At 38.3% G+C, this 25,851-nt stretch overlaps 2 protein-coding genes and 1 long non-coding RNA gene across 13 annotated transcripts in view; 2 read left to right on the plus strand and 1 right to left on the minus strand.

The window, feature by feature from the left end:
- LOC142164909 (uncharacterized) overlaps positions 1–25,851 on the plus strand; it is a 44,655-nt gene that overhangs the window by 13,043 nt on the left and 5,761 nt on the right. The gene's annotated exons all lie outside the window — the stretch shown is intronic.
- LOC107801927 (uncharacterized) lies at positions 95–17,228 on the minus strand. Of its 11 annotated transcripts, none has more exons than XR_012695742.1 (8): positions 16,734–17,228; positions 15,338–15,472; positions 12,930–12,996; positions 11,911–11,976; positions 5,371–5,437; positions 4,355–4,460; positions 3,445–3,709; positions 95–320 (listed from the first exon to the last, which is right to left on the minus strand). It is a non-coding gene; the product is annotated as an uncharacterized LOC107801927 (long non-coding RNA). The 11 variants fall into 11 exon arrangements; XR_012695744.1 differs by lacking the exon at positions 5,371–5,437 and adding an exon at positions 13,328–13,512; XR_012695745.1 differs by lacking the exons at positions 5,371–5,437; positions 11,911–11,976 and adding an exon at positions 13,328–13,512.
- On the plus strand, positions 327–3,438 carry LOC107820947 (uncharacterized). The gene is made up of 2 exons (XM_075223310.1): positions 327–2,295; positions 2,396–3,438. The coding sequence occupies exons 1-2, from the start codon at positions 2,095–2,097 to the stop codon at positions 2,621–2,623; spliced, it is 429 nt and encodes a 142-aa protein (XP_075079411.1). The 5' UTR covers positions 327–2,094; the 3' UTR covers positions 2,624–3,438.

A 25,851-nucleotide genomic window follows, 5' to 3' on the forward strand; every position in this document is an offset into this window, starting at 1 on the left:
TGTATCAGTTCAATTAAAACAAAAATATAACACCTGTTATAAATAAATATTTATATATATATAACAAAATAATAATAACACTAGTTTTTAAATATATCATAAAATAAAACTATTAATAATATAAAATTATCCTTCAAACAAATAATATCCATAAAGCAAATGTTGTACCCAAAGTGCATAAGTTTAGTACATTTCAAGAGAGTAAGTTTCAAAAATGTTGATAACAAAAGATTCCTAGAACATTCATCTATAACAATTTAAAATTCTATCTCAAGTAAGGTCTAGTTCTTCTTCATCATCCATTTCTTGATCTACTCCACCTACAAAAGAGAATAAATAAAGTTATTAACAGTTTTAAACTTCTGAATGAAACAACATGATCTGATTGTACTTCCATTACTTTTTCAAAGGAATAAAAGTAATGGAACAACTTCAGCTAACTTTTATGAATAAAACGACATGATCTGATTGTACATTTCTTCCATTTGAAGCAAGAAATCAAGATCACTACACTTACACCCAACTAAGTTGTAAAAGCAGCTAGCTTTTATGAACTATATATTAAAAAATTAAAAAAAATAGCTTCAGAAATCAAGTCTTCCAATCTGATACAGAGTATATTGACTAAGTAATAAACATCTAGAAAGGGCACATATGAATCAAGAAATCAAGATCTTTGAACTTACCCAGGTAAATATATAAAGACATCAAGTCATTGGACTATATATATTAGACAATAGAAGAAGCAACTTACAAATTCAATTTCTTCCAATATTATTCCAAGATTACATTTGACAAAGTTAGAAACCTCTAAAACAAGTCAAAACATGAAGCAAGAAATCAAGATTATTACACTTATCCACTTAAATATGTAAAGGCAACAACTTTTGGACTTAAAATATTTTGAAAAATGAAGCAGCAACTAGCAACTTTACAGTAGTACTTATTAAAAGCTGAGGCTGAAAAGCCTGCAGATAATGTTAAGAGTAAACTTTAAATTTTGGGTAATGGCTTTATTTGGAGGTTGTTCTTTATATATCCTAGCATTATTACCATTCTTGTTGTTATGAATTACAGGTTACTCTGGTGGTCAAGCCACGGTTGTGGGATCTGTTGTGATGACTAACCTCACAAGAGGGATAAGAAAAGGAGCTTAGGAAAGGTCAGAGGTATATTTTTTCTCCAAGTGAAGTAATTCCTATGTGTTGGAGACTATTTAAGTACAAAAACACATTTATACTATGACTTTTAATTTTATATAGAAAGTCTGCAACATGTTGTAGTTTTTAATTTGTTAAGAACTTAGTGTTTCAGTCAATTAATGTTAAATTAAATGTTCAAACGTTTTGTTATTCAGATATATGTGGTGGAGATAAGAATATTGGATATGATTATTAAGATACATACCAATTAGAAGGTGTGATTTTGATACACATTCTAACCAAGTCAGTGAAGTCCTCAACAAACTTAGACACATATCTATATCACTGTCCAATTCTAAACATATAATGCAGCACTAATCCAAAATTGCTACAAGAATGAACCTTAGAGCTACTTCTTAGCAATGTACAATGCCCGAAAATGTAGGAACCCCAAACAAGACAATCAAGTTTGACACATAAGTACCAAGTCCCAACCACAACTAAAACCTCAACCATTGACTCTCAGTCGGACATAGAGAAGTTGGATACTAATAATACTGAAATAGGCACATCAATAGGAAGAAAAAAGGATATTACCATATCCACTCGTGCAGATTTGACTTAAAAAAACAGCTAACTTGAGAGCTCACCCGTGCAGATTTGCTACCAAAATTACTGCAGAAAACCGCTAAGAAACAGCCTAGATTTCAACTTTTAATTGCTGTAGTTCTACTGTTACGTTGCAGCTTAGGAAGAAACAGGACATTATTAGGTTTTTAAATAGGAAGAAACAAGACATTATCAGAAAGAAACATGACATTTTGACATTATGCAATTCTCCTATGGATCTTAATTCCATGAATATTAAAGAAAAAGCCGTCCTTTCTTATTAATATCCAGTATATTTTATTTTGTAACACCAACTGGAGAATTTTTACTAATTAAAATCCACATGGACATAGTTTCTACCTGCCCTATATATAAATGTAGATGCCTTACCAAACTAACCCAAGTAGGCTTAAATGCATCTCTAGCTCTCTGCTTCTTTCAAAAATTGGAAAAAATATATCAAGAGAAAATTACAAAGAAACAGAAAATGGGTTGTTGGTCTGCTGAAAATGCCACTAAAGCTTTTCTTAAAACTATGAACATGGTAAGTACAATTATGAACTTATCATATCTGTAATCTGATATACAATTCAAATGATTTTTTCTCCTCAAGTTGTTACTAATGTTATGTTGATCTGATTCAGGGAAAGAGAGCTATAGAACCAAACGAAGCAGAGTTCATCTCCGCGCTCGCCGTAGGAAATAATGTACAACTTATGGTAGTTGCTTGTGCAAATGTTGCAGACTCCACCACCCGTGCACTGGCGGCAGCAGCTCAACAAACAGGAGGACGTGTCGTAGGAGAAGGGCTGCTGCTGACCAGAATTGGTGCAAAGGCGAAAAAAGGTTACGACTCAGGGGATGAAAAATAGAGGACATTGGATTGTTAAGGTAGATAAATGCATAGGAGAAGAACATGTATACAGAGTAAAATCTCCTCGAAGGAGAGTGATTGAAGCCTAAATCTTGATACATTATACTTACTACATGATACAACTAGTCTTTTAGAGAATTTTAGTAGATTATAATTGTAAGTACTTATTTAATGTAGAACACTTCAGCTTTTATGAAAAACTACCAAAATTCAAATATACGGGAGGAGAAATTTCGATAAATATAAAATGTATTTTCCAGTATTCTATTCTGATAACTTTATGGAGACAAAAATTGTTCCCATAGACATTTACTTTTGAGTTCCTAATATTAATTTCATATTTCAATTCTTTAGTTCTAGAAGTAGAATTCTCCCTAATAGATTGGGAAGAAACTGCATTATGAACCCGTACGTTCTACAATTTGAAGGAAACAAAAGTTAAGGCATCATGATATTTGCATTAGATTTTGTTTTACTTTGAAAGATCATATTCTTTAAAAAGTTTCAAAACACTAGGACTGATCATTGTGATACTTCTTCAAGCTAACATCCTCTGTTTCTTTTGGCTAAGTAGTGATTGGGAGCTAAAATAGGATGAGAAAGGTGACATCTTTCTTTGCAAGTATACAATAACAAAGAGTCGTTAAGGCAACCATAGAACTACGCAACGATAAAAGGCCAGAGGCGAAGTTAGAAAATGACTAAACTAACCATACTTATCCATCTTACTAACTTCCCTCTAAAAAAATAGAACAGAGCGCGAGAGAGTAGTGGTAGAAAAGCAACAGAAAGGGTGTAACATTTGGAGTATGTACTGACCTTGATTGTTAGTCCCAGTAGATATAGACGATTGATTAGTTACATAGCAGCTTGTTGTGCAAAGGAAGCTTCTCTAGGTGAACGAGCATTGAAAGCTAGCATGTTAGGATCAAACCGTAACCCTGGATTCATTCTCCATTCGAAGCTCGTCATTCTCATAGGGTTCAAAATGGTCTTTCTTTAACTGATTTTTATACTTTCTCCAAGCATTTTGAATTGATTGAAAAATCCACTTTTTTGCATCTTCATGAATGTCATATTTTCCCTACAAATTTAATGTATTTAGGTTAGTATAAACAATATGAAATATCCACACACACCTATTAAATATTGTGAACTTCAAACCTTGATATATTTCCACATATCTTCTTTTGTCTCAAGTTTCCTCCAATTAAACACATTAAAAGAACAAAAGGTTGCATTCCTTGCCAGTGTACCGAGGAAGCTACCCAACTCATTTACCTCTTCATCAGTAGGACCTATGGGTTGATTGTTCTGATTTAGCACAATTTGCTTGCACTCTTTCACTCCACAATAGTACAAAGCAAAGATAATCATCAATCACTATTGCTAGTTAATTTTATTCACTCCACAGATATACTTATGTCACGACCCAAATCCCGGTCGTGATGGCGCCCAACACACTACTAGGCAAACCCGACCATTATTCAATCCTTAACCCAATTTATCAAAAATAGCGAATGGAAATATCAATTAATTCAAGATCAAAGTACTGAAGAGTTTAACAAAATACACAACATAATCTCACTAGGACCCGGTGTCACGAATTTGAGCCTCTAGAATACAGAATATCATCCTAATACATGGTATATCCAAAGTCTGATAATGCGGAAATAAAGAGATAGGATAGGAGGGAGAAGATCAATGGCTGCGAACGCCATGCAGCTACCTCGATACTCCCAGAGGCTGGATCTGCTAATCAACTGGATCTACTGAGCCTGAGACTACCCTGGATCTGCACACAAGGTGCATGGAGTAAAGTGAGTACTCCGACCCTGTGAGTAATAAAAGTAACCACAGTCCGAAGATAAGAAAATCCAGTAAATACACAAAGTAAACTAAAATCCAAATATACAACAACATATGGAACTGAGCAGCTAAACACCAGTATAAATACAAATACATGAATGCAATGCAATGCATATGATGGTACATTCCAGTACCCACTGCGGCGTGCAGCCCGAGCCATCCATATTTATTTATCGTCAACGGCGCTCACTGGGGGTGTGTACAGACTCCGGAGGGGCTCCTACAGCCCAAGCACAATATCTTGGTCAGTCATTGTTACCTAACCGGTCATCCATTGTTACCTGACCAATTTATATCATACAGTGCCATTATTACCACTGTTCAAGTATATGCAGTGTCATTGTTACCACTATTTCAAGTATATCACACAGTGTCATTGTTACCACTGTGTCAAGTATATCACACAGTGTCATTGTTACCGCTATTTCAAGTCACTTTATAATCAGTCCAGAAAATAATATAATAAGCCCCTTGGGCATTTACAAAACAGAAGTTCCAGCCCGGAATACATTTAAAAATATCATTTAAGTTTTCAACACTTTGAATTATGGCTGAGTTTGCAAAACAGCATTTAAAACCTTGGACTGAAATTAAATGATATGCAAATCATGCTAAGCAGTAATATCAATCCTCGAAGGATTTTAAAAATTGGCACAAGGCCCCAAACATGGCATCAAGCCCAGTAATATCAATGAAGTATATGTATCAATCACAAGTATAGTATAAACATCACACGAGGTGGACCAAGTCACAATCCCCAGTAGTATCCGACCCCGCACTCGCCATGGAGTGCATGTCACGCCTCAATATAGCGTTACGATGTGAAAGTCCGGGGGTTTTAAACCCTCAGAAATAGCATTTACATCCATTACTCACCTTTAACCGGCCGTAGACTAGTCCGCAATGCCCTTTCCTCTTGAATCGACCTCTTCGCGCGTCGAATCTAGTCAAAACCACAACGAATACGTTACAATAGGCTAAGGGAATATAACCCAATCGAAAAATGTCGAAAATCCCGAAATTAGCAAAACCCGAGCCCCGGGCCCACGTCTCGTAATTCAGAAATTTTTACATCAATACGACCCTTATCTCGCCATGAGTCTATACATACCAAATTTACAAAAATCGGAGTTCATTTGACCCCTCAAATCACCATTTAATTCTCTTAAGTTTCAAGCCCTAAACCACCATTTTTGTCCATAAATTACTTGAGTTTTCATCTCTAATCCATGTATTTAACTTGGAAATAAGTAGAAACAACTCACCTTTGATGCTTGATGAAATCCCCCTTGAAATTCTCTCCAAAATAATCCAAGCCAAATGAAAGAAATGAAAGAAATAAGCCAAATCCGTGATTAAAAAAATCTGCCGGTGCTTCGTCGAGTTGTACCTTGCACTTGTGCTATACAAGTTGTACATCCTATTAAAATTGTTCCTTATCGGACACCTTCTGTTTAAACACCCATAATGTCTTGTATAAATATCCAAATGACAAACGGTTTGAAGATTTAGAAACTAGACTCAAAGTTCTTTAATTTGATAGGTTGTACACCATACAACTCTTTATATATCCCGAGATATAAGCTTCTAAATCGGCTCCATAAAATCAGAAAATTTCTGGAGAAACTGCTCCACCAGTCATCTGCAATCAATCATAACATTCTCTACAAATGTCCAAATTACAATTTCTTTAGCTTTCTGGAAACTAGATATAAAGCGATACAACTTTCATTTTTGAATTATCTCAAAATTCCTTGTAGATCAAAAGATATAGGTCTCCAAAGTACGCTCCACGACTGCACATTGCTGTCCAAAGACAGCTTAGCAGCAGAAATTGCAGCAGCTTTTATTTTCACTAAAAAGGCTCTAACTTCATCATACGAACTCGGAATTAGGAAATTCTTATTCCTATAAGTTACAAATAATAATACGAGCACAACCCTTCAATCGAAACTCAATTCGGAGCTCGTTTGCCCAGTTCAATACTCATTTCGCTCGTTAAACAATTAACTCACATTTCACGTCAAAAACTCAATTGCGACTTGATGAAATTAAACCAAAATTTCCAGATCAGATCTATAATTCATGATTTAAATTCTAGAAGTCTCAAAATCAAATTTGGATCTCTAGAACTAAAAATGGACCCTTGGATCATTACATGCTTATGCTCAAAACGACATAAATCTTCCAAAAACTCTTCCAAAACTTATCCGAGCCTCATGGGACCCCGACCAAAAATGCCAACATAATTCATAACATCATTAAAACCTGCTCAAATCATCAAAACACCTCAAACAACATCAAATTATCCAAAACTCATCGAATTCAAGCCTAAGTTTCCAAAAACATCCAAAAATACACTTTCGATCAAAAACCCGACCAAACGATGTTCGAATGACCTGAAATTTGCACACACATCACAAATGATATAACAAAGCTACAGCAATTCTCTGAATTCCATTCCGACTCCCGGATCAAAATCTCACCTATCAACCGGAATTCGCCAAAATACTAACTTTGCCAATTCAAGCCTAATTCTACACTTACCTCCAAAATTACTTCTGATCACACTCCTAAGTCACAAATCATCCCCCGAAGTTAACCGAATCATCGGAATTCAAATCCGAGCCCTTTAACACATAAGTCAATGTTCGGTTGACTTTTCCAACCTAAACCTCCTTAAAAGAGACTAAGTGTCTCAAACCTTACCAAAATCATTCCGGAATGACTTCAAATTTTGCACACAAGTCACATTCGACATTACGGACTTGCCCCAACTTTCGAAACCGCATTCCGACCCCGATATCAAAATTTCCACTTCCGGTCGAATTTTCTCAAAAACCTTCAAATTTCTATATTTAGCCAAATGACTTCAAAATGACCTCCGGACATCCGAATTCACTTCCGATCGCGCTTCCAACTCCAGAATCACCATACGGATCTATTCCCAGACTCATAATCCCAAACGGACATCTATAACACTGAAATGCCTTCCAACCCAAATTTATGAAATTCTTCTAAAGTACTAACTTTCACAATATACGTCGAAATGCTCACGGGTTACCCAAAACCAAATCCGGATATACACCCAAGTCTGAAATCATCATACAAACGTGCTGGAACTTTCAGATCTCAATTCCGAGGTCGTTTACTCAAAATTCTAATCCTAGTTCATTTCTTCAATTTTAAGCTTTCAAAATGAGAATTTCCATTTAGATTTGACTCCAAACTTCCTGAATTTTAATTCTGACCATACACACAAGTCAATATACTTGAGATGAAGCCGCTCATGACCTCAAACTGCTGAATGACGCGCTAGAGCTCAAAACGACCGATCGGGTCGTTACAATCTCCCCCACTTAAACATACGTTCGTCCTCGAATGTGCTAAGAACTACACTAAAGTAGTCTGAAATCACTTGTTTAACACCTCATGCACCTTCCCGTGCTACCACCACTCAGTTGAGCACATTAGCTCGACAACTCTGTAGGTATACTCTCTTATTCAAGCAAATAAGCCATTAGGTCCAATTCCAACATCCTGAATTTCCTGCCAAGCCTGTTTCCATCATACGACCACCATATCAATCTCCACACGTTGTACCCAACATGACTGCATAACTTTGCTGAATTCACACTTTGCATCACTTTACTCATAGGACCACAATAACATTCTTTAAACATAATAGTCAAAATTCCACAAATCTGATGCTCCCATTGCATCTCATGACCTACATAGGTCTTGCTCTAGTTTTTACAACACCGATACGACTGAAGAGATGTGCCGAAATTCATAATCAACCGTTGAATCAACAATTCATTGGATCTATACTCCTGACAAGTTCCATTACCTTGTCTCAAACCAAAGAATGATCTTTGCTCCATAATATACTTCATATAATCAGTTTGCACTGACCCTAAATCTAGTAACCTCGTCTTACCCTGTACGAACTGCTCAGGCAATAAGTCACCTCAGACATAATCAAAAATCCCACAAGACGCCACAATGTGCCAGTGGGCTACCAATTCAAACGCGATACAAAAGGAAGGCGAACTCTGGGAGGAACTACTCAACTCGCACACTAACATGGACTTCCTCAGAAAACAGGGAAACAGAACACATAAAAGCAAATATGGGCAATGAACTGAACATCACACTGTTGCGGCGCCCAACCCGATCCAAACAACATACCCATGGCGGCGTGCCACCCGATCCACATATAGAACTCACATAAAGAGATATACGTTGAGCTGAAAAGCTCATCACATCAAAACACCGGATATCGGTCATAAACACACTAAGGTGCATAATACCATTCCCAAGGAAACATATAGCTATATAGGCTACAAACTCAAGCACAACTGTGCGATACATGATCTAAGTCTCAAGAGCCATCCTGCTCATATAATATCACCGCTGAGCGGAACCTCAACACAAAAGGAATTTATCAAGTTGTCTCACAACTCATACGACGCAATATATCATTACATAAATTAGCTGACCACGAAATAAGACCGTGACTATCCTTTCATAAAGAGAGAATTGCTGAAATAAACACAACTGGCCTGACGTAAGGCTCACTTCCACATTTAAATCTATCCACCGATCTCTAGTCGATCCTGATCGTGCCAAGCTAGGCCAATAATATTTCACAGGTCCATAACCCAATAAGCAGAGTGTCCTCCAAGCATAAATTCTCAAATGGATGATATTACCAAAATCCTCATACTTGGTTTAAATTTCTAATTAATCAAGTGACTACATGTCACACTTATACAATATTCCTGTGGGACAAGCTCCCACCATCTTCCGAAATAATTAACGGGTCTGCACATTCAAACCACCGACTGCACTAACGCTGAAAAGCGATCAAGAATCCCTAACCAGGATGCAAAGCCTTTCTCACAGAACACCGACCTCAGCTGATACTGACGTCAATACACATCTTACTCAAAACACTGAAACTCATATACTGCTCATCCGAGATCGTGACATCACAGTCATTGACCAAACTGCAACCTTGGTCCTTACTTTAAATTCCATACCACTCACTGCACCTCACGTGCCAATATACGATAGACGCGATTTCCATCACAACTCTGGAACCGCCGATAGGCTAATACTTCATCACATAAGACTTTTCATTTAACTCACTTCAGGAGAACTATAGCAGCATACAGGCGAATCCTCATAATCGTCGAATATGCCAATCTCTAAGTAGTTTTCCAAGCCACCATAACACTTTCTGGGATCCGCCTACTCATAATAGGCCCTAACAAAAGCATGCTTCAGAATAATATCAATCACTGCGGCCGACAAGCCTCACATGCATAACTCGATCACGCTGGACGAACCGATCACTGACACCAGTATACCAACTCAACTATGGCTAATCAATCTACTTCCTTCCAATTTATCCTTGATTGCCTTAGAAATAATAATATCTCCCTTTAACACCTAACTTATTTCAACTAAACTCACCCCGAGTGACCTTAAATAATGAGACCATGCTGTCTCAAATACCATGACCATTTCATGTCTCTCAAATGCTACACCGTAAGTCAAAACATCATAGAACATTCTGTGCCTTTCTTCATAAGCTGCTTCAAAAGCTTGACTCTTAACCGTACTTATAGACTCAAAATCATTAGGCACCACACTTTACCTCTTGAATTAACTAGGACCGCTATTGAGAGCCACCCAGCTCTGACTTGGCCTCGAATGCAACCAACTCTACTGAATTTTATAACATATGAATACCCTCTCGATAAAGCACCCAGAGGGATCACTTCCCTCGAAGCCTGCACCTATACGAGGCATAAATCATGAATCTTCCCTCAAGTCTGAACATGAGCCAATAAGGCTAACCATAGCATGCATCCAACAATTCATTTACTCAAATTACCACTCATGGTCTTTTTCCGTAGCTGCAATAACCCACCAATACGCCAATAACCAGAATTCACGCAGGTAATAAACCATGCAATCAGCTAATCAACAGCAAGCTCCCCAACTTGGCTCGAAGCCATAGATCACAACACATATACTCTATTGCTGTCGTAATATCATGGTGAGATTAAACTCACTCCATCATAAGCTCGTGGAAACACGAATCATCTGGAATTTTAACTCTTCTGCAATTCTTGCATTTACTCACACAACAGCTAAGCCCACTTACTAAGTCCTAAATTTTTCAAAAATTTTGGCAGAGCCTCCTTTGTAATTGGTCCTATCCACCTGCCAGAGAATCACCAAAACCATCCTAACAACACATCCACAACTTGACAAAGCATCACAATGCATATCAATTACATAAATCTAAATTGATACATGGACATGCGTTGCACCTATTTGAATCATAACATATAGAAAATACCCTTCAACCCTCCATTATTGGGCTATTCAACCAAGTAGGAACATATTCTTCCTTTAATATTTTCGACCTTCGAGGTGGTCTCCTTGACTCAACGATTTCGTCATAATACATTTACGGAAGCGATCTCAGCTCCCAGACTTATCTAACTAGGAGACACGAAAAATATTCTTCACGCGCCCATAACTCGGGCTACTCAACAAATCACAATAAGAAACGAATCACTTAACAGTTCATCTACTATCCAGTAGGCTTCTTCGCCACTACCAAGTCATACAAATACACCTCGCAACACTAACATACTCATCACGTGGATATCCAACCGCCATTCCGGCTAACAAGGACAATAATGAACATATGAGTTCAAAACACTTGCTCACAAAATCAGCACCTCGGTGCTCAAGCCATTGGCAAAGATTTGGCCTCAAGTCCTCCAGACTGGTCTAACTTCAAACTCACAGAGATTACACCTCGCCCCTCGATCGGGGAATCAAAGCCATCGAGACACATCTGATACTGAGCGCCCGTTGGTGCATACGATCACGCGGAAGGAATTTCAAAAGTTTCTTTTCAAGCTGAATCAAGGACGCACGATAAGAATTCAAGAATGTGAAGTTTTCCTAAAGGTTCGGCAGCCTCTCGAGGATAAGTACAGACGTCTCCGTACCGATCCGCGAGACTCTACTAAACCAGCTCATGACTCGCGAGACCAAGTAACCTAGGCTCTGATACCAACTTGTCACGACCCAAATCCCGGTCGTGATGGCGCCCAACACACTACTAGGCAAACCCGACCATTATTCAATACTTAACCCAATTTATCAAAAATAGCGGATGGAAATATCAATTAATTCAAGATCAAAGTACTGAAGAGTTTAACAAAATACACAACATAATCTCACTAGGACCCGGTGTCACGAATCTGAGCCTCTAGAATACAGAATATCATCCTAATACATGGTATATCCAAAGTCTGATAATGCGGAAATAAAGAGATAGGATAGGAGGGAGAAGATCAATGGCTGCGAACGCCGTGCAGCTACCTCGATACTCCCAGAGGCTGGATCTGCTGATCAACTGGATCTACTGAGCCTGAGACTGCCCTGGATCTGCACACAAGGTGCAGAGAGTAAAGTGAGTACTCTGACCCAGTAAGCAATAAAAGTAACTACAGTCCGAAGATAAGAAAATCCAGTAAATACACAAAGTAAGCTAAAATCCAAATATACAACAACATATGGAACTGAGCAGCTAAACACCAGTATAAATACAAATACATGAATGCAATGCAATGCATATGATGGTACATTCCAGTACCCACTGCGGCGTGCAGCCCGAGCCATCCATATTTATTTATCGTCGACGGTGCTCACTAGGGGTGTGTACAGACTCCGGAGGGGCTCCTACAGCCCAAGCGCAATATCTTGGTCAGTCATTGTTACCTGACCGATCAGCCATTGTTACCTGACCAATTTATATCATACAGTGCCATTGTTACCACTTTTCAAGTATATCATCCAGTGTCATTGTTACCACTATTTCAACTATATCACACAGTGTCATTGTTACCACTGTGTCAAGTATATCACACAGTGTCATTGTTACCACTGTTTCAAGTCACTTTATAATCAGTCCAGAAAATAATATAATAAGCCCCTTGGGCATTTACAAAACAGAAGTTCCCAGCCCGGAATACATTTAAAAATATCATTTAAGTTTTCAACACTTAGAATTATGGCTGAGTTTGCAAAACAGCATTTAAAACCTTGGACTGAAATTAAATGATATGCAAATCATGCTAAGCAGTAATATCAATCCTCGAAGGATTTTACAAATCGACACAAGGCCCCAAACATGGCATCAAGCCCAGTAATATCAATGAAGTATGTGTATCAATCACCAGTATAGTATAAACATCACACGGGGTGGACCAAGTCACAATCCCCAGTAGTATCCGACCCATTACTCGCCATGGAGTGCGTGTCACGCCTCAATATAGCGTTACAATGTGAAAGTCCAGGGTTTCAAACCCTCAGAAATAGCATTTACATCTATTACTCACCTCTAACCGGCCGTAGACTAGTCCGCAATGCCCTTTCCTCTTGAATAGACCTCTTCGCGCGTCGAATCTAGTCAAAACCACAACGAATACGTTACAATAGGCTAAGGGAATATAACCCAATCGAAAAGACTCGAAAAATGTCGAAAATCCCGAAATTAGCAAAACCCGAGCCCGGGCCCACGTCTCGAAATTCAGAAATTTTTACATCAATAGGACCCTTATCTCGCCACGAGTCTATACATACCAAATTCACAAAAATCGGAGTTCATTTGACCCCTCAAATCACCATTTAATTCTCTTAAGTTTCAAGCCCTAAACCACCATTTTTGTCCATAAATTACTTGAGTTTTCAGCTTTAATCCATGTATTTAACTTGGAAATAAGTAGAAACAACTCACCTTTGATGCTTGATGAAATCCCCCTTGAAATTCTCTCCAAAATAATCCAAGCCAAATGAAAGAAATGAAAGAAATAAGCCAAATCCGTGTTTAAAAGAATCTGCCCGTGCTTCGTCGAGTTGTACCTTGCACTTGTGCTATACAAGTTGTACATCCTATTAAAATTGTTCCTTGTCGGACACCTTCTGTTTAAACACCCATAACGTCTTGTATAAATATCCAAATGACAAACGGTTTGAAGATTTAAAAACTAGACTCAAACGATCTTTAATTCGATAGGTTGTACACCATATAACTCTTTATATATCCTGAGATATGAGCTTCTAAATCGGCTCCATGAAATCTGAAAATTTCTGGAGAAACTGCTCCACCAGTCATCTTCAATCAATCATAACATTCTCTACAAATGTCCAAGTTACAATTTCTTTAGCTTTCTGGAAATTAGATACGAAGGTCTACAACTTCTGTTTTTGAATCATCTCAAAATTCCTTATATATCAAAAGATATAGGTCTCCGAAGTACGCTCCACGACTGCACATTGCTGTCCAAAGACAGCTTAGCAGCAGAAATTGCAGCAGCTTTTATTTTCACTAAAAAGGCTCTAACTCCATCATACAAACTTGGAATTAGACGATTCTTGTTCCTATGAGTCACAAATAATAATACAAACACAACCCTTCAATCGAAACTCAATTCGAAGCTCGTTTGCCCAGTTCAATACCCATTTCGCTCGTTAAACAATTAACTCACATTTTACGTCAAAAACCCAATCGCGACTTGATGAAATTAAACCAAAATTTCCAGATCAGTCCTATAATTCATGATTTAAATTCTGGAAGTCTCAAAATCAAATTTGGATCTCTAGAACTAAAAATGGACCCTTGGATCATTACATGCTTATGCTCAAAACGACAAAAATCTTCCAAAAACTCTTCCAAAACTTATCCGAGCCTCATGGGACCCCGACCAAAAATGCCAACATAATTCATAACATCATTAAAACCTGCTAAAATTATCAAAACACCTCAAACAACATCAAATTACCCAAAACTCATCGAATTCAAGCCTAAGTTTCCAAAAACTTCTGAAAATACACTTTCGATCAAAAACCCGACCAAACGATGTTTGAATGACCTGAAATTTTGCACACACATCACAAATGACATAACAAAGCTACAGAAATTCTCAAAATTCCATTCCGACTCCCGGATCAAAATCTCACCTATCAACCGGAATTCGCCAAAATACTAACTTCGCCAATTCAAGCCTAATTCTACACCGGACCTCCAAAATTACTTATGATTACACTCCTAAGTCACAAATCATCCCCCGAAGCTAACCGAATCATCGGAATTCAAATCTGAGCCCTCTAACACATAAGTCAACGTTCGGTTGACTTTTCCAACTTAAACCTCCTTAAAAGAGACTAAGTGTCTCAAACCTTACCAAAATCATTCCGGAATGACTTCAAATTTTGCACACAAGTCACATTCGACATTACGGACTTGCCCCATCTTTCGGAACCACATTCCGACCCCGATATCAAAATTTCCACTTCCGGTCGAATTTTCTCAAAAACCTTCAAATTTCTATATTTAGCCAAATGACTTCAAAATGACCTCCGGACATCCGAATTCACTTCTGATCGCGCTCCCAACTCCAGAATCACCATACGGATCTATTCCCAGACTCGGAATCCCAAACAGACATCTATAACACTGAAATGCCTTCCAACCCAAATTTATGAAATTCTTCTAAAGTACTAACTTTCACAATATACGCCGAAATGCTCACGGGTTACCCAAAACCCAATCCGGACATACACCCAAGTCCAAAATCATCATACGAACATGCTGGAACTTTCAGATCCCAATTCCAAGGTCGTTTACTCAAAATTCTAATCCTAGTTCATTTCTTCAATTTTAAGCTTTCAAAATGAGAATTTCTATTTAGATTTGACTCCAAACTTCCTGAATTTTAATTCTGACCATACACACAAGTCAACATACCTGAGATGAAGCCGCTCATGGCCTCAAACTGCTGAATGACGCGCCAGAGCTCAAAACGACCGATCGGGTCGTTACAACTTATCTGTCCATCTTAGGAGATTCATCTAACTTTTGTCACCGTAATCCATAATTATCCTATATAACATATTCAAATCACCAAAATTAATATTCAAGGTAAGCAAAGTTAACTCTTATCCATATTAGGCTCAAATTAAGTATAATGCGAAAACCTAGATAGTCACCTGATTACTTGGACTCTTTATTTACTTTGATGTACTAGATAGCAATTAGATGTGCTTATATCAGATACTCACCTATAAGTGAGTTCATGTAATATAAATAACCACAATTCGCCTACAAAATTTAGCCCAAAAATAACTCCGGATGGAATCTAAAACTGATCAAGAAGCTCATGATTTCCAAATAGTGTTAGTACTTTCCACATTGAGAAGAAAACATATGATCAGTTTAACCTACGTAGAGATATGTATTACTTTGTGTATACAATTTTAATGGTTACTTCGACAATAAGAAATCATATCAGCTATGAGTTCAGAGTGTTCTAAAATAAAAGAAAGTTGCAGCAGCATATATCTGCTCCTTAGCAAATTCCAAGTCAACATTATATCAAAAAAAGATTTCGCGATTGAAAGCCATTACCATTTTCCAGTTAACACAACTTATTCGGACAACATTATAACATATCAATTGAAGGTAAGTTACAATGACAAACACATAAATTGGAGTTTCTGGCTTATGGATGCTAACAATGAGAAACTATATCCCTTAGTTTCTGGCTTATGGTTGCTAACAATGAGAAAAATTATTTGCGTGGCAAAATAAGGGATATGGATATCTACCTGTAACAAACAAGCATATTCAGGTTTTTGCTCACCTTTTGACTTCAGAATATAATGAAAAGATATTAAACTGTGCTAAGTAAGGTCACATATATGCTAAGAACTCATACATATCAAGAATAAAAAGGGAGAAATTATAGTACAATAAAAACCTAATAGAACTCTAACTTAGATTAAAAGCTTCAGTAAAAAAAACTCACAGCTTTAAAGTTGTTAAGTTGAACAAGAAAAAAAAATTAACAAAGACAACTAAATCAAACAATGATATATCTAACAAAATATAGAATCAAAACCTATCAATTGTACCTACGTAAAGCATAATTTCAATGAAATTCACAATTTCAAGACAATAAGAAGACATGCACCAGTGTGTTTAATCTCCATTCAATCATACTATGTCGCTCAAATACTCCGAAAAATAAAAATCAGTTGAATCGGATAATAACGAACATTAATACTAAAATATTCATTCAAAAACACAACTACCGAATGCAGTTATCTAAAATTTAAATTAAAAAGAGATTAAAAAATCTTACCGCAATTTATCCCACGGTTATCAGTTGCAATTTCTTCCTCACTAATGAAATTTGCAAATTATGGCTCAACTATTGAGAAATTGCAAAAGGAGGTGGTCGAGCTTAGTCGAGAAAAAACCCTAAAATTTTGAGGCTATTTAAAAATGTGGAGCTTGGATTAATAGAAGGAGGTGGTTTTTTCAGGCGGAGGAGATAAAGTTTATGGGTGAAGAAAAAAGAAAATCAAATCTTAGAACTAGTCAAAGAGCTGGAACGATTTTGTTGATGGTGGGATGGTGGTTTTTTTTTACGACAGTAGAAGGAGGTGGTTGTTGATGGCTATAGCTGTTACATAGTCGGAGGTTCTACTGCGGACGTTGACGGTGGGATGGTGGCAAATTCGGCGGTTGATGGCTGCCTTTTGATGGTTGTTACAGTGTCGTTGTTCTGGGTGAAGTCCTTTTTGAGAGGGATGACCTTTCGATAGTCTTTAGTTTTTATAATTTTATAAGGTATAGAAATTAATTAAGACAAAAAGAAATTTATGTAAAAATAGGGGTTCTAGCGCGAGTTTTACGAAAATTCAAAGGGGCCAAAATTTTAGGAGGGAAATAACAACCGTTCCCATTGCATTTTTTTCAAGATCCATGGCAACAGATTTATTTATTGCACGGTTAGCATAAGCGTTGCAAAAAATAAACCCCTATGGGAATGGTTGCTAATTAATGGCAACGGTTTTATAGCCAAAGTGTGCTAGTATCACCTATGTAATATTACAACGGTTAGAACTGTTCCAATAACTGATATGTAGGAACAGTTTCTGAACCGTCACAAAAACATCCGTTCCAATAGGCCCATTTTCTAGTAGTGGAGGTATGTTTATTTTCTATCTGAAGGCGAGGAAAATGATCGCAAAAGGGTGCATTTATCATATGGTGTGAGTTAGAGATGCATATGCTGAGATACTTACACTTCAGTCTATTCCAGTAGTCAAAGAGTACGCAGATGTGTTTCCAGATGAGCTTCCAGGTATTCCTCCAAAGCGAGAGATTGATTTTAGCATCGATTTGCTTCCGGGAACTCAACCAATATCCATCCCTCCGTATAGAATGGCACCTGCTAAATTGAAGGAGTTGAAGGAGCAGTTAAAAGATTTGCTGGAGAAAGATTTCATTAGGCCCAGTGGAGCTTGAGATGAACCGGTACTGTTTGTGCGGAAGAAAGATGGCTTGCTGAGGATGTGTATCGATTATAGGCAGCTAAACAAGGTAACTATTAAGAATAAGTATCCACTTCCAAGGATCGATGACTTGTTTGATTAGATGCAAGGGGCTAGATGCTTTTCAAAGATAGATTTGAGGTCGAGGTACCACCAGGTCAGAGTTCGGGAGAAAGATATTTCGAAGATAGCCTTCAGGACCCGATATGGGCACTTCGAGTTCCTTATCATGTCCTTCGGGTTGACGAATGCACCCGGCGTATTTATGGACTTGATGAATAGCCTATTCCGACCATTTTTAGATCTATTCATGATAGTATTTATTGATGATATTCTGGTTTATTCACGTTCAAAGGATGAGCATGCGGACCACCTGCGAGCAGTACTCCAAACCCTCCGTGATCATAAGTTGTATGCTAAGTTTTCTAAATATGAGTTCTAGTTGAAGTCTGTAGCATTCTTGGGGCATATTGTATCCGATGAAGGTATAAAAGTAGACACTCAGAAGATTGAGGACGTGAAATCTTGGCCTAGACCTATCACTCCGATAGAGGTTTGTAGAAGGTTTTTCTTCCCTTTCGGCACCATTGACGAAGTTGACGCAGAAAGCAACTAAGTTTCAATGGACGGAGGCTTGCGAGCGGAGTTTCCAAGAGCTTAAGAACAGGTTAACCTCAGTGCCAGTTCTAACACTTCTAGAGGGTCCAAAGGGTTATGCCGTATATTGTAATGCCTCAGGTGTCAAGTTAGGATATGTCCTGATGCAACATGGGAAGGTAATTGTGTATGGTTCAAGGTAGTTGAGAAAGCACAAGAGGAATTATCCGACCCACAACCTCGAGTTAGATGGGGTTGTCCATGCACTTAAGATATGTCGACATTATTTATATGGTATTCATATTGATGTATTTACAGATTATAAAAGCGTACAATATATCTTCAAGCAGAAAGAGTTGAATTTGTGAGAAAAGCGATGGGTTGAGTTATTGAAAGATTATGATGTTAACATTCTCTACCATCCAGGGAAAGCTAATGTTGTAGCAGATGCCTTAAGTCGCTGATCTATGGGTAGCTTAGCACATGTAGAGGCCGAGAAAAGACAATTAACTAGAGAGATTCATCAATTGGCTTGTTTGGGGGTTTGGTTAGTAGATTCTGACGATGGTGGAGTTGTACTAAAAAACACAGCAAAATCATCTCTCATAGCTGAAGTCAAGGACATGCAGTACGAGGACCCAGAGTTGGTCGAGTTGAGAGAGCGAGTTCCGCAGCAGAAGAATCCGTTGTTAGAGCTCAAAAGAGATGGGATTCTCCGATACAGAGGTCATCTGTGTGTTCCAGATGTAGTAGGGCTACGAGACAGGATTATGTCAGAGGCACATTATTCGTGGTACTCCATTCATCCTTGGTCGACGAAGATATATCAGGACATTAAGGATATGTACTGGTGGAACAATATGAAGAAGAACATTATTGAGTTTGCTGCCCAATGTCCTAGTTGCCAGCAAGTGAAAGTTGAGCACTAGAAGCCCGGAGGGCTAATGCAGACTATAGAGATCTCGACGTAGAAATGAGAGGCAATAAACATGGACTTTGTCACGGGTTTACCTCGTTCTCATCGTAGTTCGATTCTATATGGGTGATAGTCGATAGGCTCATGAAATCAGCCCATTTCTTGCCGGTTAGATCTACATATACAACAGAAGACTATGCAAAGTTATATATTAAGGAGATAGTGAGGCTATATAGAGTACCAGTATCTATTATATCTGACCGTGGGGCCCAGTTTACAGCATATTTTTGGAGGTGATTTCAGAGAGGTCTAGGGACTTAGGTGAATCGCAGCACAACTTTTCATCCACAGACAAATGGACAAGCCGAGCACACAATTCATATGCTCGAGGATATGTTACGAGCATGTGTGTTGGATTTTACAAGTTGGGATGAACATCTACCTCTTATCGAGTTTGTATATAATAACAATTACCACTTCAGTATCCAGATGGCTCCGTACAAGGCTTTGCATGGGCGTAAGTGTAGATCTCCTATAGGGTGGTTTGATGTTGGAGAATCTGGTTACATAGGTCAGACCTGGTTCAGCAGGCTATAAAGAAAGTAAATCTTATCCGGGAGCGACTGTTGACAGCTCAAAGTCATCAGAAGTCATATTCTGACGTGCGCCAACGAGACTTAGAGTTCGGGGTTAGTGATTGGGTATTCTTAAAGGTATCATCTATGAAGGGCGTGATGAGGTTTGGCAAGAAAGGCAAGCTTAGCCCACAGTATATTGGGCCTTATAGGATCATTCAGAGAGTGGTCCAAGCAGCATATGAGTTAGAGTTGCCCTCATAATTGGAGTTTGTCCATCCAGTTTTTCACATATCTATGCTACGAAAGTGCACTGGCATTCCTACCCGATTGGTGCCCACGGATGATGTACAGATTACAGAGGACTTGTCATACGAGGAAATTCCAGTTTCCATCCTAGACCGACAAATCCGTAAGCTACAAAATTAGGAGGTAGCCTCCGTGAAGGTTTTGTGGAGAAGCAACAATATGGAAGAGATGACGTGGGAAGCAGAGGAAGAAATGAAGTTTAAATACCCCCATCTATTTCAAACTGAAGATATGGCTCGAGATAGGATGCTACAACACAACTCTATTCACGCTATAAGGTCATCAGGTAAGCTCTTATTTTTGACTTTCAGTATTTATGATTTACGGTTGTGTGAGGAAAAGTGTTGTTATTTAAAGACATTGGCCATGTGTGGCCAGCATAGTATGTTATCTGGTTGCGTGCAAGTTGGTTTTAGTCTAGTGTACAGATGATACCCTAGCAGAATTTTCCAAAGTCTCCAAGAGTAAATATTCGAGGACGAATGTTCCCAAGGGGGGAATGCTGTTATACCCTATACTTTCATACGTAAAAGTGCATCGTAAGCAAGCTAATGTAGGACTAAAAATGATGATAATATTTGAAAGTAGATAAAGTAAGTTAATCATGCTACCTCGGAGGTTACATATATTGAAGATCATGAACAACAAGTACCAAGAGGGTTGGAAGGTTCAGAAGCTAAAGGAATTGAAGAAAATAATGTTTCGTCGAAAGTCGACAAGATAGGAATGTTATAACATGTACTTTTGGGGTGAGACTAGGGTTTTTAACACGATAAGAAGGTTATGTTATGAATTAGGTTAGTCGTATGGTAGTCGTGTGTTTTGTTTTGAATTCAAGCGAGTTGTGGAACAAAAGTTGATGAAAATCATCACAAGTTACATTCATAAGTTTTACTGAAAATTTGGGTCAAATGTAACTATGATTTTCTCCTAATATACTTAGATTTATAGGGTGTTCCACCCATCAAATTGAAGCTCTATGAGTCTATTTTCTAACGCATTAAACCGTTTATCATTACGACATCGGAGAGAGATACATGCATTTTTGCGAGACTGTGCAGGCTGCTTGGTGACAAGTAGGTGTGTCACCTACTTGGTTAAATGAGAGCCCAAAAAGAGGCAAGTTCGGGTCAGCCGAAGATCCCATTTAAGGGATTATCTCCTGCAATATAAACTTCATTATATATCACAGATAAATAGACCTAAACCCCTGCAAACTTCCTCCCAAAAATTACCCACAAACCCTAATTGGTTTTCTCTCCCTTTCAAGTTCTAATTAGAGGCAAAACCTACAGTTTTAAGAACCAAGATAGGAGCTGAGTTATCTGATAAACAAAGTAAGTTTACTGCTCTCTTTCATCCATTTTTTCTGCTGTAAATTCATGGTAAGTCATTCTATAGTTGTAAGAAATCTAGGAATGGTGATCGGTAGCCGTGAGTTCGAGTTATTCACTTGTAGCAGACTGTTTTGTGTTGCAATTGGGTTACATGTTTTACTACTATTTTGTGGAGTTTTGGAGGAGGAAGGGTGTGGAGAAACACCATATATATGTAGAGTTGTGGGCTGGTCGTTCGTCAATATATTTCCTGGTCGTTTGACACTACTACGGTGGTCGTTTTTTTTTGTATGAAGAGATTGTGATGTGTTGGGATGTTTTGTAGTATTTTATGGTGTATATAAAGCTGGAAATTAATGTATATATGTTTTTGTTGTGTTATTTGTGTTATCTTGAATTTGGAGGAAGTAAGGATTATAGGGGAGATACTGCCCGTTTTTATAAAAAATAAGCTTGTCGTTCGTTGTGCGATAGTTGTACCTTTTGCAACTTAATGATATTATTATTATCGTTGTTGTAGATTAAGGTGAGAAGAGGCAAGTTCAACTTGGTGATTGGAAAAATTGTGATAAAGTATGTTAAGGCTAAGCCATTCCTTCATTTTGGCATGATCTCGTAACTAGATGTGTTTGATGATGAGGCATAAAGAGAAGTTCATACTCTCGAATTTATATACATTATCCTAGTCTCATAAGTTACAATATTCTCCCTTATCGGGACATTATATTCAATTGAGTATTGTCTTCTTCCAGTCAAGAGATCATAGGGTGTGTATAGTATTCTCCCTTATCGAGATTTTATATTTTGTTTAGTAATTTCTTCTTTCATCCAAGAGAGCAGAGAGTCTATATATATATATATTATTACAATATTTTCACCACCATCGAGCTATAATCGGTGGGCAGGCCCCTATTGGGCAACCTCCGATTAGATCGTAAGTTATATACTAAGTCTACTGTGGTCGAGCGCCTCTGAGCGAGCCTAGAATGGTCGAGATACAGAGCCTAGTATGGCCGAGCACCTATGAGCGAGCCTAGAATGGCCGAGATACAGAGCCTAGTATGGCCGAGCATCTATGAGCGAGCCTACTACGTTAGAGTAGTTACACGTTTCGAGCCTTATAGGGCCGGACATTTATTTTACTTACTATATTGAGAGAGTTGATTCATTATCAGTAGGTAAGTATATCTCCAGATCATCTTTGTCTCCCAGTTACTTTCAGTTATCATATTATCAGTTCAGTTTCAGCTTTCAGTTATTTTATTGCCTTACATACTCGGTATATTATTTCGTACTGACGTCCCTTTTCTAGGGGTGCTGCATTTCATGCGTGCAGGTGCAGACAAACAGATGGGTAGACCTCCTCAGTAGGTGTTGCCCGAGTTCAACCTGATCGGTAAACTCCACGTCCTTCGGAGTTGTCGGGTCTAGATTTTTGTGTACATTTTGTGTATATATGTATATATGTTATGGGTAGGTCGGGGCCCTATTCTAATCACTGTACATCCATCAGTAGAGGCTTGTAGACATATCCTGTTAGTTAGTGCAGTATATTGGGCTTCTAGGCCTTGTTTGTATATTTTGTTGGATTGTCAACTGTAGTAGCTATGACGGCCTTGTCGGCTCGACTTTATATTGATATTTAGTCAGCGCTAGTTTCCATTCAGTTTTATATTTTGCTTCGAAAATTGTCTTGCAATGTGGCCCCATGGCCAAAGTATGACATTGTATATATTCAGAGTCCATCAGTCGCAAGTTGGTACACTAGGTTAAGTGAGGCACCGAGTGCCGGTCTCGCCTCCCAGGTTCTAGGTGTGACAAGGAGAGTATACACGTAATCTTTGACGAGTCCTATCTCTCATGTGAGGAGAGCAAGAAGGATGATCAAGATGGATAGCCTCTGCTGGTTATAGGAGAGGTCATTGATATAGCAAATGGAAAGGTAAATATGATGAGTCAAGTGAAGGAGACAGGTGAAGACAATGCAATCTCTTCCTCATCAGCCGGAGAGGAACCATGTACTACAATTATAACCATTGAAGCTGAAGAAAGAGTGGTTGATGCAGTTCAAAGTACTCCACGGGTAGCAGAAAGAAAGATACAAGGGAACCAGTCAGGCTTACCCAGCTCCTCTACAGATGAAATTCAAGTGCCCAACTAGAAACACAAAAGCTCCTATCCTCTCGAAAACATAACTACTCCTCTGGATTCAACAGTCCAAACCAAATCAAAAGCAGAAATTTACTTACCTTCTCAATATTTCTCTCCCGAATAAAGCCCAAAAATATTAAGGAAGCCTTAAAAGATGCAGATTGGATCACAACCAATCAAGATGAGCTGCATCAATTTAAAAGGAACAAAGTATGACACCTGGTACCCAGACCCTCGGATCGGACCATCATAGTGACCAGGTGGGTATTCAGGAATAAACTTGATGGACATGGAAATACTATAAGGAACAAGGCAAGGCTAGTGGTCCAAGGCTACAATTAGGAGGAAGGAATTGATTATGAAAAGACTTTTTCTCCGATTGTGCGTATGGAAGCTATCAGAATCCTCATTGCCTTTGCATCACATATAGAATTCACTCTGTTCCAAATGGATGTCAAAAGTGCACTTCTGAATTTCCTCAAGGAAGAAGTCTATGTAAAGCAACCTCCAGGTTTTGAATGTCATGAACACCCTGAATATTTGTTCAAATTGGACAAGGCACTGTATAGGTTAAAGCAAGCTCCTCGAGCTTGGTATGAGAGGTTGTCAAAGTTTCGCTTAGAAAATGGTTTTGCAAGAGGAAAAATTGACAAGTAGCAGTGGCAATGTAAGTGTCAATCACTTACAAGTAGACCGGATTCGTTCAGGTCTATAATTATCATGTTCTTCTGTGAATCAAACAATGTATAGAGGGATCATTGGATCTCTCCTTTATCTTACTACAAGTAGGCCAGATATTGTTTTTAGTGTGGGACTATGTGCAAGGTTTCAGTCAAACCCCAAGGAATCTCATCTGAAGGCTACCAAAAGAATCCTGAGATACTTAAGGGAACACAGGACATGGTTCTGTACTACCCTTTAGGTGATAATTTTAATCTTATTGGATATGCTGATACTGATTATATAGGTTATCTTGTGGATAAGAAAAGCACATCTGTATGGCTCACTTCTTGGGATCATGTCTTATCTCATAGGGCACAAGAAAGCAAAATTCAGTAGCTCTTTCAACAACTGAAGCAAAATATGTTGTTGCAGCCTCCTGATGTGCTCAGTTTCTATGGATCAAACAACGGTTGGAAGATTTTGGAGTGTATACTAACTATGTACCTCTTCTGTGTGATAACACAAGTGCACTCAACATGGCCAAAAATCCAGTCCAGCATAAAAGAACCAAGCACATTGATGTGAGACATCTTTTTCTCAGAGATAATGTGGAAAAAGGGCTTATCTGTATGAAGTTTTGCAGCACAAAAGACCAAATTGCATATATCTTCACCAAAGCCCTAAGCAAAGAATACTTTAAGAGAAACAGGCTGGAACTGGGCTAATAAAGCCTAATTGAGAACCTGATTCCTACCATATACTATGAAAATCGCATATAGGTAAGATTAGCTAAAGTGTTTTCCGGCCAAGTCTAACTCACTTCTATACTATTACAAGTAGACACGCATGATGATTATAGAAGCTACTGAGGTAATGCATGGGCGGTAAAAGAAGGTTGAGCATTTTGTAAAGACTGGTCAACAACCCGGTTCTTGTGCCACAGGTTAGTAGTCTTTTGCTTTTCTCATACATATCTCAAAAGAAAACAAAAATAATGCCACATTATCAACCTTTCCAGATTCTGTATGTCACCTCAGTCTCTCTAGAACCTTCAAGCTAAATCCTCTACCATGGCTGAGGATCAAACAATCCCTCCTACCACTAAAGAGAAACACCTCGAGTCTTCTTCTATAGAAACAACACCAGTCATCCCTTCTTCCACCACTGTTCAAATAGATAACCCTAAACTAGTTTCTCCTTCAACCTCCATCCCTCTCTCTACTCCCGCCGACTCTACTCATCCTCTAAGTGCTGAGAACTCAGACAACCCTGAGAATGAAAGCTTGTCTTCCTTGTTGCCTGAGACACTCAAAGACCAGAGTAAAGATGACATTCCAGTTCTAAAGGAAAAAAGTAAGTCTCCATCAATAGA

The sequence above is a fragment of the Nicotiana tabacum genome, chromosome 10, assembly GCF_000715075.1.
Source record: "Nicotiana tabacum cultivar K326 chromosome 10, ASM71507v2, whole genome shotgun sequence".
Classification (NCBI taxonomy): Eukaryota; Viridiplantae; Streptophyta; class Magnoliopsida; order Solanales; family Solanaceae; genus Nicotiana; species Nicotiana tabacum.